Source organism: Carlito syrichta, unplaced genomic scaffold (assembly GCF_000164805.1).
Source record: "Carlito syrichta isolate Samal-C Ts95f unplaced genomic scaffold, Tarsius_syrichta-2.0.1 Scaffold311975, whole genome shotgun sequence".
In the NCBI taxonomy this organism is placed as follows: domain Eukaryota; kingdom Metazoa; phylum Chordata; class Mammalia; order Primates; family Tarsiidae; genus Carlito; species Carlito syrichta.
In genome coordinates, this window is record NW_007256071.1 from 190,217 (window position 1) to 205,113 (window position 14,897).

Here is a 14,897-nt window from a genome sequence, read left to right on the forward strand (position 1 = left end):
CCCCCTCCCCCCCCGCCCCCCACCAGAGGCTCCAGCTCCTGCAGGACAGGGTGGAGGCCTCTCACGGAACAACGCTTCTGACCACAGAGAGTTCCGGAAGGGCTGTGTGTCTGTGCCCGCGCCTCCCCGCCTCCTGGGACCCGTGTGCTCCCTGCATGAGAAGTCACTTAACAGAAACCCTTGGTCTCTTGACCCCTGGCTTCCTGAGCCCCTAGGAAGAACCCAAGCTCCTGCCTCTGCTCCTGCTCCGAGGCCGGTGGCTTCTCAGAGCGGCCCTAATGTCCCCAGGCCCTACGACAAGGCAGAGGTCCACCTTGCTCTGACAAAAAATGAGGGGGACAACAGGGACCTGGCCTGCTTCACGCTCAGCTGAACTTTGCCCTGCCCCAAAGCTGCCCGCCCCGATCCTGAGCCCCACCTTGCTGTCCCTTAGGCACCCGGCTGCGCCTGTCCACCTCTGGACCCTCTAGCCTGGCCACAGCACCCACTCCCAGGCCCATGGAGCAAGACCCTGGTTCTGAGGGCACTCCCATGGCAGGATCGTCACGGCGGGGCCCCTGGAGGCCATGTCGGCTCCCTCTGCAGGGGGACCCCAGACCAACACAGCCCAGCCGGCGCACCTTCCACGCACGCTGGAGTCAACCGGCGACGCGGATCTTCCTCTAAGACGGTGCCTGGCTGGAGGGGATGGCGGCTCATCTGTAGGGGCCCTGGCGTGGGGCCTTCAGAGCCCTGGCCCCAGGTCTCTCACCACCTCCAGGACTGCCAGGGCCCAGGCTGCCAGCACCTGGCCGCTGCCCCCACACTTGCTCTGTGACATTCTCTCCTCAGGAGAATTCTCGGAAATGGAGGCTGAGGCTGAGTACTGAGGCCGGGTGCTGAGGCTGTGTGCATGGGGCTGGTTCCTGAGGCTGGGTGCTGAAACTAGGTGCTTGGAGCTAGGTGCTTAGGCTGTGTGTTGGGTACTGAGGATAGGTGCTGGAGCTGGGTGCTGGGGCTGGGTGCTTGGTGCTGGGTACTTGGGGCTGGGTGCTGGGGCGTGGGGCTTGGGGCTTGGGGTTGGGTGCTTGGGGCTAGGTATTGGGGCTGGGGTTGGGTGCTTGGGGCTGGGTGCTGAGGCTGGGTGCTTGGGTTGGGTGCTTGAGGCTAGGTATTTGGGCTGGGTGCTGCCCTCTCCTCCCTCTGGTCCCACCATAGCTCCATGGGAGAAGGTCCCCTCGTGCCACAGATGAGGAAGGCGAGGCTCAGAGCAGGCACCAAGGTTCGTGGGCACACCTGGGGGAGGGCCCCATGCATCTGACTGGCGGGGAGGGGGCTAATCCCAGCCCCAGCAACAGGGACAGACTGCACACAGGAGGTGCTTGCTGGAGGCTGCCTGATTCCACTCGCGGGGAGACCCCTGCGGAGGGCACTGCTTTGGAGCCCCCCCGACGACACGGCCCCGGGAACACAAGCCCAGCTCAGAGCGGCTCTCACCAGCCTCCGCGACCTCCCTGCAGTCAGAGTAGAGCAGCTTAGGGTTGCACCTGGCTGGGTCACTGTGGAGCCCTGCCTAGAACCATGGGTCTGGGGGAAGCCCGCCTGAAGAGGTGGGGTGGGGCTAGAGGGTGGTTCCCCACCCGCCTGCCCCCCTGGTTACTCTTCCCCAACCCCGGACGGCTCCCGTCTTAGGAAGGCACGCTGTGCCCCACAGTGGCCTTCCTCTCCCACCCTGGCTACATTTAGAAGTGCCCGGAAAAGCCGGAATTTGTCCCAGGACACGCACTCCTCTGAGTCAGAGGCCACAGACTCTGATGCCTCCCAAGAGGCCTGGATGCCACCTGCAGTCCTGGCCCTCCTGCAGCCCGCCCTGCCCACTCGGGCAGCCGGGTACGCACCTTCTAAGTCTCTGTGATCATGGGTACCACAACGGAGACTGTGCACATTTGAGCACGATGTGGAAACATGCACGTGCCGGGGGCGTGGCGTTGTTTCATAAAACGGGAGATTTCCCCGCTCTGTTCTCCCTCTCACCCTTTCACAGGACAATGCCTTGGAAGTGCTTCCAAATATGTCACATGCCTATAATTCATTCTTTCCCGGTTGCGAATTGCATCCTGATCTCATCAACCCTCCAGTCGCAGAGAGGTGGGCGACCTTCCTCAGTGCAGATGTCTGGGAGCTTCCATCAGTGCGGGACTGGTTCATGCTTCCACCCCTTCTCCTGTGAGCAGTGCTGTCTTGATGAGTAGTGTCACCTTCCTCTGTACTTTACACATCGTCTTTTTTTATTCTTTTAATCCTGTGACACAGGTTCTTACGGGTTTATCTAGAAGGCCAGGGTCTCTTCTGGAGGGATTCTCTCTGTTCCAATGGCCTGCTTTCCCAAGGTCATGGAAATCAATTAAAAACACCTTAACTTCTTTTTTATTTTCTGAGTTAGAGTCTCACTCCATCACCCAGACTGGAGTGTAGTGGCTTGCTCCCAGCCACTGCAGCCTTGACCTGCTGGGCTCCGGCAATCCTTCCGTTTCAGCCTTCCAAGTAGCCAGGACTTCAGGCATGTGCTACTATGCCCAGCCGGTTTTTGATTTACTGTAGAGATAAGGTCTGGCCAAGTTTCCCAGGTGAGTCTTGAACCCACGGGCTCAGGCAATCCACTTGCCTTGGCCTCCCAAAGTGCTGGGAGTACAGATCGAGCCACCGAGCCTGGCCAACTTCTTGTGATTCGTACTGGATTTGGGGCTGCTAATTTCAAAGGCTCAGAAAGTGGGTCTGAGGGGCTGTGCAGTTGGACCTGAGTCTGAGACGTCAGTCCAGGGCTCGTTCCCCCGGCTGAGATGCAGCGTACATGAGAGACATTAGAAGCACCAAGACCAACCATGTTTTAATGATTCACACTGAAAGGAAGTCACCCATTCTTACTCACTGCTGGGGGCGTCCCCAGAGAACAACATGGCAGTGTCCTTCAAAATGAAAATACCTCCACACACCTGTTGGGAGTTCATCCCAGAGAAATGTGTCAGGTCATGCTACAGGCTCACAGGAAGGAGCCCAGGCTAGGGCCACCCCAGCACACATAAGCAGGTGCCCGGACACAGCCACTCGGGCCTGGCCCTAATCGCCACACTAGACAGTAGCCGTGTGAAGACGGTCACATGGGGGTCTTCCTCTCCTAGACGGCAGCCCTGGGCACCACTCCAGCCCCAGCCCCCCTAGCTAGGATACCACTCAGGAGAACCCCAATGCCTGGTGGGGTTGCCACAGAAGAGCGCAAGTGCCACAGAGGCAGCTGGGTGTGGAGAAAGACCAGGAGAGCCTCTGGGAGACAGGAGGGCCGGTCAGGATGTGAGCTCCCGAGGAGAGCTTAGACCAGGAGCCCAGGGGTAGGGTGAGCCTAGGACTCACAGAAGCCATGAGGCTGCCTTGAAGAAGTCAGGCTACCCGTGCTGTTCTTACAGACGCACTGAATGTGCCACGCCTTGGTTTCTGCTTAGGACGTCAGCCTTCATGTTTTCATGTCCATGGTTGTGCTTGTTTTTAGTGTGGATAACTTTAAACCATTTTCATTTCCCGGCAATGAATAGATGTGATTTGCTCCCACGAGGACGCCCACAGACTCTCTAAATCCAGAGTCCCCTACACGGAGTGGAGGCAGATTTACAATCACAAATGCTTCCGCGATGCCAGCTTTGGACTCCCTGGATCGAGCCCCGTCCCTCCTTTCACGACCACAGACACATGCACCCACAGACAGCTTCCTGCCGGAAGTGTGCCACCCATCCCCAGCCACGTCGCCGGAGGCAGACTGGCCTGAGTTCTCAGCGGGTCTGCTCCCAGAAAGACCGTGCTGCAGGGCATGGGCACAGCCTCCTTCAGTATTGACTGAAGGCGGACCTGACCCGGGCCGTGACCTCAGGGAATCCCCAACAGCCTGCGTCTGGACAGCCATGATGACAGCACCTTGCTTACGTGGGGAGAACCCAAGGAGAGAGAAGACCCAAGCACGAGCCCCCACCAGGCAGGGAGCACCCACAGGCAGGAAGCACTCAGCAGGTAGAGAACACTCACAGGCCGGGAGCACTCAATGGGGAGAGAGCACCCCCAGGCCGGGAGCACTCAATGGGGAGAGAGCACCCCCAGGCCGGGAGCACTCAATGGGGAGAGAGCACCCCCAGGCCGTGAGAACTCAACGGGCAGGGGGCATCCACAGGTAGGGAACATCCACTGGCAGGGAGCACTCAGTGGGCAGGGAGCACCCACAAACAGGAAGCATCTGAAAAGGTACCTGTTGCTGTCTTCCCCTCCACTCCCAGATGGTCTGCTGTGTGACTGCCACAGTTACCAGCTGGTGTTCAATACGTAGCTCCCAGTGGCCAGTGACCCCGGCGTCCACTCTGCAGAGCTGCCCATGAGGAAAGATGCTCCCCAAAGGCATCTCATGCCCAAAAGCCCTGAGTCAAGAGCCTCTGTGCCCATGCCCCTGTGCCCAGTGTCCCTGAGCCCAGAGACCTCATGCCCAGGGCCCTGTGCTCAGCACCCCCATGCCCAGCACCCCCATGCCCAATGCCCCCAAGCCCAGTTTCCCTGTGCCCATGGACCCGGGTCCAGCACCACTGTGCCCACGGCCCTGTGCCCAGTGCCCCCGAGCCCAGTGCCCCCATGTCCATGGTCCCATGCCCAGCACCTCCATGCCCACAGCTCTGTTCCCAGTGCCCTCGTGCCCAGTGTCCCGCCCAGTGCCCCTGTGCCCATGTGCCCCTGAGTCCATGGACCTGTGTCCAGTTCCCCCGTGCCCAGTGCCTCCGAACCCAGAGCCCCAAGCCCAGCACCTCTGTGCTTACAGCCCCATGTCCAATATCTCCATGCCCATGGCCGTGTGCCTGGCGCCCCCATGCCCAGCATCCCCAAGCCTGTTACCCCTGTGTCCACGGCCCTCTGCCTAGCAGCCCTGTGCCCAGAACCCCCTGCCCGGCTCCCCTGAACCCAGGGCCCCCAGCCCAGTGCCCCTGAGCCCATGGATCTGTACCCAGCACCCCGTGCCCAGCACGCCAAGTCCAGCACCTCCATACCCATGACCCCATGCCGAGTGACCCTGTGCTCAGAGCCCCAAGCTCAGCACCCCCATGCCCAGCGTCCCTGAGCCCAGCACCCCCGTGCCCATGGCTCCAAAACCTGGTGCCCGGTATCCCATGCTCAGCACCCCTGAGCCCAGTGCCCCATGTCCTTGGCCCTCTGCCCAGTGTCCCTGTGCCCAGAGCTCACTTTACCAGTACTCTCGAACCCAGTGCCCCCAGCCCAGTGCCCCATGCCGTTCCTCTGAGCCCATGGACCTATGTCCAACACCCCTGTATCCAGTGCCACAAGCCCAGCACCTCCATGCCCATGGACCCATACCTAATGCTCCCATGCCCAGTGCCCCTGTGCCAGTGTCTCCGAGTTCAGCACTCCTGTGCCTATGGCTCCATACCCAGCACCCCCATGCCCAGTGCACCAAAGCCCAGTGCCCCTGCCCTCTGGCTCCTGGTCTGTGGCTCACTTCAAGCCACATTCTGTCCTCCATATCTGAACATCTACCAAGGCGCATCTCCCACAGCCCCACTGAGCTCATCCTGAGTCTCTCTGACACCCCTCCAGCTCCCTGATGGGGAATCCCCACGTGCTGATGAGCACATATTTGGGGTCAGACTGTCCCTATGCCGCCCTTCCTGTGAGGGAACCATCAGCCCAGACAGCTGCCAGGATGTGGACAGAAACGCACCTGATGTCTGTGGACGGGGTAGCTCTGCCTGGGGTCTGTCCAGCGGGTGGTCTGGGACCGGCGGGACCTGCACTCCTGGCCCTGGCTGGAAATGGGGATGCCGACTCCGCCCAGTCCTGCAGCACCCAGAGCCTGTGCTTCCCAAGACCCCGGGCCACCAGTCCAGCCCAAGGACCTGCCTCTCACTACATCTTAGAAACTGTCACTAATGACATGACCAACAGTCAGGAGATTCGTGTAAGAGACAGACCACCAGTCTTTCTCATCCAAAAGATGGGGTCATCCAGAGTGGCGCCCAGCCCTCCTGCCCCGGCAGTGGCACGGACTCTCAGTCCACCTCCAGAGCAGCCAGGCAGCCCTCTCTTGTCCGCTGAGGCAAGCGCCCGTGTCAGCCTTGGTGTTTCTCCTGAGAGTCACGCTGATCCCGCTGCCCCCTCCTCGACCTCTGCCTGGAGCGGCCTTGCTCTGAGTCTGCAAGGCTCTGCCCTGGCTTCCCTGCCTCTTTCTCGGGCTGAGCTCCTGACCTCTCTCTTCAAACATCCCTGGCATCACCAGAGCCACGTCTGACCACATGGCCCCATGAGGTCTCCCCGTCGCCCTCACAACTCGCTGGCTACCTCTCGAGCACCACGGTGCTGTCAGCCACACTCCGAGCCCTAGGACTCCATCATTCATTGCCGAGGGGCGAGTGACCACCCGCAGACTCCTGGGGCTGTTCTTCTGCTGCAGGACGAGAGTGGCCATAGGATGGGTATACCTTTGTGATGGCAGTTCTGTGCCTTTTCCCCTGGGTGGCTAGAGTGAGCTGCCTGCGCCTTCCAGGTGATACCCAGAGGGAGGCTGGATCAGAGGCCTGTGGATCGGCCAGGCAGGAGGAAGGGGAAGGGACTCGTGCACACAAACACAGCTCAGATGGTCGTGGGTACTCCACACACCTGCTGGCGTCCCCAGCATGCCAGGGCCTGAACCACAGACGCTGAGAACGGGTCCTGTGTGTCAGTAGGCAAGTGCAGGATGTGGGCCCACCCTCATCTGCACCTGACATCTCCAGGTCCAGGACCCCGGGGCCAGCTCTTACCTCCAGCGGGACCACCTGCATGAGGATGGCGAAGTTGGTGAGGTGCGTGCAGCGGCAGATGGAGTGGGTGAGGTTTCCTCCTGCGAGTGCACAGCCCTGGTTCGACCAGACCCCTTCTCCGGAGCTGGAGACAAAGGAGAAAGGGTCAGCGGAGCCCCACACCGCTGGCAGGGGGTGGAGAGCAATGCCCTCAGTCGTACAGGCCCTGAGTGCATGGTGGCGCCCATGCCGGTCACACCTGGAAATGCACGTCAGCACAGTTCTGGGATGGCCCATTCGCCAGCGGGAGCTGGGCGTGTCTGGTGCTGGCCAGGCCATGGGGAAGTGTCAGCACAGCTCCCATGCTGGGCACCAGGACAGCACCCAGCACAGAACTAGATGCACACAGCATGGCTGCCCCTAGGGAATCTCCAGTGATAGGCACGGGACCACGTCAAGGAAGGTGGCCGGGTCATGCATGACACTAGAAGACACGCTTAAATGCCCATCAGGGAAAACGGGCAAATAAATGCGAGTTATAAAAATACGACAAAATATTGTGCATCACTCACAAAGAGCTTCCAGTCAGGTGCAGTAGCTCATGCCTGTAATCCCAGCACTTGGGATTCTGAGGCAGGAGGATTGCTTGAGCCCAGGAGTTCAAGACCAGTCTGGGCAACATGGCGAGACCTCTTCTCTCCAATAACTCGAAAGATTAGCTGGGCGTGGTGGTATGTGCCTGTAGTCCCAGCTACCTGAGAGGGTGAGGCAGGAGGATCACCTGAGCCTAGGCGGTCGAGGCTGCAGTGAGCTGTGATTGTGCCACTGCACTCCAGCCTGGGTGACAGAGTGAGACCCTGACTCAAAACAAACAAACAAACAAACAAAAAGAGAGTCCTTGGCAATGTGCAGTGACATGGATCAAACACCAAAACACAAGGCATGATGACACCAGGAGCGTGGGCCAAAGCAGCCTCAGACACGTCCCGCGAACATGACACATATCGTCTATATACCATGGGGACACTCACACAAGTGCCCCCGCAGTAGGGACCTCCAGAGAGGGAGGAAATGGAAGAGATGTGAGGGTCAAAGGGGGCCTCTGCTTCTTAATGTTTTACTTTTTAAATGAATAATGTATGGACACATCACTTGGAAAAGTTCTAAAAGTATAAACCGAGACAAAAATGACCTGAAGCAAATATGCCCGCATGGTGAATTCTTACGGGAGGAATATCAGAGATTTATAATTTTCTTCTCTGTACTTCTCTATATTTTCAAATTCCAAAAAAGACATTTTAAATGGCTCTTCCCAGAAGTTGCAACTTTGAGTTATCAGCAAAGACAAATTGCTTCAGCGAAAGTCAGGGCCCCCTAGGGGAGAGCATTCAGAAAACTGAGCACATTAAAAGACTCTGGGTTTTCTTCCTTTATATTAGTTTTTAACATTGATGTTGCACGCTTGCAGCCGATGAGGAATGCGGCTGTCCAGACAGGTAGCTGGTAGAGATCCGGCCTCGCACACCTCCTGCCAGTGTCCAGGGGATGGAGCACATGCCAGCAGCCTTTCCCAAGGCGGATGGGGCCGAGTGGCTGGGGCAGTGGTCACTGTGTTAGCCTGAGGGAGGGTGGGGAAGGTCGTTCCGAGGCAACTGGGGGTGGCTCTGAGCCCGAGGACTGAGACACGGACAGCAACAGCTTCGGGGTGGCTTTCCTGATTAATGATCTGCCCTCCGTGGAGTAGGGGGGTGGGGAGAAAGCATTTAGCATAGAGCAGAGGGCAAAGCCAGAGCCACCAGGACCTACCAATTTAGAGGCACAAAACGCCATCAATAACCTCAGAAGAGACAGGACTCAAGATAGGGTCACGCCCTCCCCGCCCACCACGTCTTTTGGTCTGACTTTCCCAGGACCTTGGGGAGTGAGCAAACACCAGCTGTCATGTTACACAAGCGTCTGGGCCTCCTGAATATCCGAGCACCAGACAACCTGAGGGGCCTGAAATCGGCAGGCATTGAATTAGGTGAATGTGGCCGTGGGACGAACCGCCCCTTCCGCGCACACAAGGGGGAGCTGAAAACACAAAGGTCACATTTTCCATACAGAGCCACAAAGGTGTGATGGTGTCCCAGCAAGCCAGGGGACCTGCACCCTGAGCGACGTCACCTCCACGCGGGGTGAAGACCTGCTCCCAAGGGAGTCAGGAACAAGGAGGTGGCATCCGCCTGTGGGCAGACAAAGCTGCCACAGAGGCCAGGCCAAGCCACGTCAAGTGACCTTAAAGATGTGTTGGGCCGTGACCCAGGAGGCCTGCACCTGAGCAGAAAGTGTCCACCCTGCACATTAATAAATGTGGTGCGTACAGACACAATACAGAAAGGGTATTGGTGTGGGTAAAACACAAAGTCAGAGCGTGGTAGAATTACGCAAGACACATTCAACAGGGGCCTGCGTTTCCTGTGTACATAAATGCAAATTACTGAGAAACAAAAGTCAAAACCTTCCGCAGTAGGAGATTGGGGTAAGAGGTCAAAGGGGACACCTTCCCTTTTATAGTCCCGAGAGGGGTGACCCAGAATTCCAAGCCCAGTGAATGCAAAATAAAAGAGAATCCTTCCTCAGACAGACTAACGGAGACTGCTGCCAGCTCTGTGCACAGCAAGCAGGGTTAAAGGCAATGCCAGGCAGAAACCCAGGTCAACAGAGGGAAACAGAATAGCTGGAAATGGAAGAAATGACCGGAAATGGGCAGTGACCATTGTCTTATTTACAATTGCTCCAGAAGATAACTGACTGTCCAGGACAAAGATACCAGCAATGCATAGTGTGTTTACAACATCTGCAAGTTCAAGTGTATGCAGGGACGGTACACAGAACAGCAAGGAAGAAGTGTAAAAGCATGACTGTGATGTCTTAGAATACTTGTGAAATGAGATAACATTATGTGAAGGTAGGCATGAATAAATTAAGCTACATACTGTAAGCTTAGGGCCACCACTACGAAAACAGTTCAAAGAGTATAATTTAGAAGGCAATAGTGGAGATAAGATGGTATCATAAAAGATATCCAACAATCTAGATGAGGTGAGAAAAAGACAGCAAGAAAAAAACAAAGAAAAAATGGAAAAATGGCCAGGTATGGTGGCTCATGCCTACAATCCCAGCACTTTGGGAGGTCACGGTGGGAGGACTGCTTGAGCTCAAGAGTTCAAGACTAGCCTGAGCAACATACATAAATACATCATTCCTACAAAAATTAGTCAGGTGTGGTGGCACATGCCTGTAGTCCCAGCTACTTGGGAGGCTGAGACAGAAAGATCACTTGAGCCCAGGAGGTTGAGGCTGCAGTGAGCTGAGATCATGCTACTGCACTCCAGCTTGGGCAACGGGGTGAATCCCCAACTTTAAAAAAGAAATGAAAAAGAAAAATTAGAAAACATCTAGCAAAATGGTAGATGTTAATCCGATCACATCAATTATACAGTAAATATAAACTGTCTAAGCACATCAGTTAAAAATATGAATTTTAAGAATGGATTTTTAAAAAGCCCTAGTCATATACAGCCTAAAAGAAATTGTTTTTAAATATAAATATGTAAATAGAATACAAGGAGAATGATGGCAAAAGACACAGCATGCAACCACTAATCAAAAAAGCTAGAGTAGCTTTATCTAAATTAGACTAAGCGACTTCAAAGTAACTTATGTTTTCCCGGGGAAAGAGGGACAGGACATAATGATAAAAGGGTCAGTTCTCCAAAAAGCCCTAACAATCCTAAACGTACACGCACCCAACAACAGAACTACAAAATACAAGAAAAACTCATACAGCTAAAAAGATAAATAGATAAATCCACCATTAAACATGGATAATTCACACTTGTCTCTTACTCATTGACAGAACAAGTTGACAGAATAATAGGGATACAGAAGACCTGACCATAACATTTGGCTAACTTGATCTAATTGGTATGTATAACACACTCCACCAAGAAAATATCTTTTTCAAGTGAACATAAACATCCACCAAGATTGAGCATATCCTGGGTCATATAACAACTTTTAACACATTTACAAGAACTGTGGTCAGGCATGGTGGCTCATGCCTGTAATCCCAGCACTATGGAAGGACAAGGTAGGAGGATTGCTTGAGCCCAGGAGTCTGAGACCAGCCTGGACATCATAGTGAGACCTCATCTCTACAAAAAATTAAAACAAACAAACAAACAAACCAAGAAGCTAGGCATGGTGGTGCATACATCTAATTCCAGCTACTTGGGAGGCCCAGTTGGAAAGATCACCTGAGCTCAGGAGGTAGAGGCTACAGTGAGCAGTGATCGTGCCACTGCACTTTAGCCTGGGTGACAGAGTGAGACTCTGGCTCAAAAAAAAAAAAAAAAAGAGAGAAAGAAAGAAAGAAAAAGAAAAAGAAAACTGAAGTTAGAAAAAGTACATTTTCAGATCACCAAAAAAAATTTAATTATAAATCAATACAAGAAAGATCTCTGGAAAATTCCCAACTATTTGAAAATTAAATAACACTCTTCAAAATAACATATAGGTTGAAGAGGAAATCACAAGAGAAATTAGAAAGCATGTCAAATTTAAATTTAAAACAACATTTTAATACATGTTCTTCCATGTACATGGCACTCACAGAGGCAAAATCACTGGGACAGAAGACATATCAGCAGCGAAATCAGTGCTTACAAGAAAACTTACAGCATGAAGTGTTTATAGGAAAATAATAAAGATCACATATCACTCATCAAAACATACCACATAATACATTTTAAAATGAAGATCAAATTAAATCCAAAGCAAGAAGAAGAAAGTAAATTAAAGGCAAAAAGAATAAATCAATGATATTTACACCAGAAGCATAATAGAAAAAAAATCAATGAAAACAAAAGTGTCTTGGGGAAAAAAATCAAAATTAATAAACCTTTAGTAAGAGTGACTAAGAAAAAAGGGAGAAGACGCAGATTACGAGTATAAAAAAATGAAAGAGGTACATCATTACAGACCCTACAGACATGAACAAAGGCTAATAAGGAAACACCATAAACAACTCTATGCTCATAAATTAAACAATCTCAATGAAATGGATAAATACTTCAAAACACACACAGATACACACACAGCTAACATTCAGTTTTTAAAAATGACCTTAATAGTTCTGTATCCATAAAAGAAATTGAATGTGTAGTTTAAAACTTGACAACAATGGAAACTAAGGCTCAGTTGGCTTCACTGGTGAATTCTACCAAAATACGAGTGGAAGACATAATATCCCTTCTATACAAACTATTCCAAAATGTGCCTTTTACAAAGGTATCATCTTACTACAAAAACAGAAAACCACAGACCAATATCCTTCATGAATACAGACACAAAATCCTCAATGATGCTAGCAAATTAAACTCAGCAATATGCAGAAAGGAAAATACATCACGACTAGATGGGGTTTATCCCAGGAAGGCAAAGCTGGTGAAACACTCGGCTGTAATCCCAATGACCCCAGTCTAGAAACAGCACACATGTTCCTCTACTAGGGGAAAGATAAACTATGGTACGTCCATCCATACAATGGAATGTTACTCAGCAGTAGGGAATAAAGACGAACTTAAAGCAAGATGGATGTCTCTCTGCTGAATGTATCCGGCTATGTTACGGACGGCGGGCTCAAAAGATCGCCCACACTGTGCTTCTGTGTACACTCACAGAGGCAAAACCACAGGCACAGAAGACACGTCAGCAGTTTCAGGACCTGGTGGTGGGAGCAAGGGAGACTTCAAAGAACTCCCGGAGTCGTCAGGGCTGACAGGCTGCTCTCTACCTTGATTCTGGGGCTGGACAACCACATGCATTTGCTGAAACTCGCAGAACCGTACTGTTTTTTAAAGGGTGGGTTTTTCTGAATTCCAATTCTATAATAACAAATAGCAATTTGAAAATGGACAGGAAAGAGACACGTGGCATATTCATGATGGTGGCAGCCTCAAGAAACTGAGGAAGAAGAACAGAAGGAGGCAAAGTGCCCTTTAACACCACCTGAGACGTTTCCGGGGTTTTATTCTTTAAAACATAAATGAAGCCGGGCTCGGTGGCTCAGCCTGTCATCCCGCGCCTTTGGGAGGCTGAGGTGAGTGGATTGCCTGAGCACGCAAGTTCGAGACCTGCCTGGGCAGCGAGATCTCTTCTCTACAATAAATCAAAAAATCAGCCGGGCGTGGTAGCGCGCGCCTGTAATTCCGGCTACTCGGAAGGCTGAGGCGGAAGGATCGCCGGAGCCTGGCGGGTCGAGGCTATGGTGGGCGGGAGCGGCCGCTGCCCTCCAGTCTGGGCGACAGAGTGAAACTCCAACTCAAAAAAAAAAGGACAAACATACGGACTTTGCAGCAATGTAAATGGACTTAGAGTCTATAATACTCAGTGATTTATCACAGAAACAAAGAACTGAGTACCACATGTTCTCACTCATAAGCGGACCCTGAACAATTACCATAATACTACTAGAAAGGGATTGGCAGTGGCAGGTAGATGCCAGGGGTGGGGAGAGGGTGGGGCAATGGGCACATAACATCAATATGGGTACCTGATCTCAAACCATGAGAAGTAGGGACCAAAGAGAGGCCCAAACTTTACCTGTACAATGTCTACTTGTATACCTAATCCTGAATTGTACCCCACATCTTTAAAAAAAAAAAAAAAAGACAATTGTAAAGATCTGACAGCTTTGCCCTTTTGTGCATATTGAATCAATGGCGAATAAGAGCTGGAGTATATAAACATTGGCTAACATCTCATTTTGCATAAGAAAAAAGCCCTCCTCTCCCTCTCCTGCTCTATCTGCCTCCCACCTTGCCTGGCTCCGCTCTCTTTCTCTTCACAACTCTGGAGAGAGCAGGTTTTTTTCTTTTTATTAAATCTCTTTCAAGGTAGGCTGGACATGGTGGCCCACACCAGTAATCCCAGCACTTTGGGAGGCTGAGACAGAATTGCTTGAGGCCAGGAGTTTGAGACCAGCCTAGGCAACATGGTAAGACCCTGTTTCTACAAAAACTAAAAAAATAATAACTTGGTGTGGTGACGTGGGCCTATGGTCCCAGTTACTCAGGAGGCCGAGGTGAGAGGATCCCTTGGGCAGTACGAGGTTACAAATGATTGTGCCACTGCACTCCAGCCTGGAGTGAGTGAGACCTAGCTCTGGAAAAAAAAAAAATCGTAAGACTCAGTCATCAAAATCTAACAGTTTTGCCTTTTGTGTGTAGAATCAGAAGCTATTAAGAACTGTAGTATGTAAGCATTACCTCTTGGCTAACACCCTTGTTTTACAGAAGAAAAAAAGCCCTAGAGGCATCAAATGACTTATCCAAAATTGCACAGCCGGTAGCCAATGTTTGTTTCAACTTGTTGTCTCATAGCTACTCTTTTTCTCTTTACTACTCCAGAGAGAGCAGGTTTCTTTATCAGATCTCCTTAAAGGTTCTAAAGAGTACGTTCTCCTGTCTCAGTCCTAAGGGGGAAAGGCCTGTGCCTCCCTGGGTTTTTTCTAGGTGGAAGTTTTGTTATAAATAAGATCCAGCTATTAAAACATCTTCCCCTTTTTAAGAGTTCTGGGAAGGAAGTGTGCTTCGGGAGGTTTGAGCCTACAAAGTGGAAGTCACTCTGTGGGTTCCACGGTTTGGCCACTGACTTCTCACATGGTTTCAGTCCCTGGCATTGTGGTATTGACACGATATCAGTTACAAATTAGCAAGTAACGAGGTGTTGTCACCACATCCCAGGCTTGTTTGGAAATGAATGTCACTGTGTTTTGCAAAGCTTCAAGGGGTGATGGAAGAATGATAATAAAGGATCAGAATAGGGACCCGGGGATGAGAGAACATTTCTTTCTTTTTTTTTTTTTTTTTTTGAGTTGGAGTCTCACTCTGTCGCCCAGACTGGAGTGCAGTGGCTGCTCCCGGCCACCGCAGCCTCGCCTGCTGGGCTCCGGCAGTCCTTCCGCCTCAGCCTTCCAAGTAGCCAGAATTACAAGCATGCGCTACCACGCCCGGCTGTTTTTTTGATTTATTGTAGAGATGAGGTCTCGCTGCC

The 14,897-nt window shown here is 52.2% G+C and overlaps 1 protein-coding gene across 1 annotated transcript in view; it reads right to left on the reverse strand.

Moving 5' to 3' along the window:
* ADGRD1 (adhesion G protein-coupled receptor D1) overlaps window positions 1–14,897 on the reverse strand; it is a 148,698-nt gene that overhangs the window by 32,931 nt on the left and 100,870 nt on the right. The window contains exon 16 of the mRNA XM_008069382.1: window positions 6,819–6,942. Within this exon, the coding sequence (XP_008067573.1) occupies window positions 6,819–6,942 (124 nt within the window). The remainder of the gene's footprint in view (window positions 1–6,818; window positions 6,943–14,897) is intronic.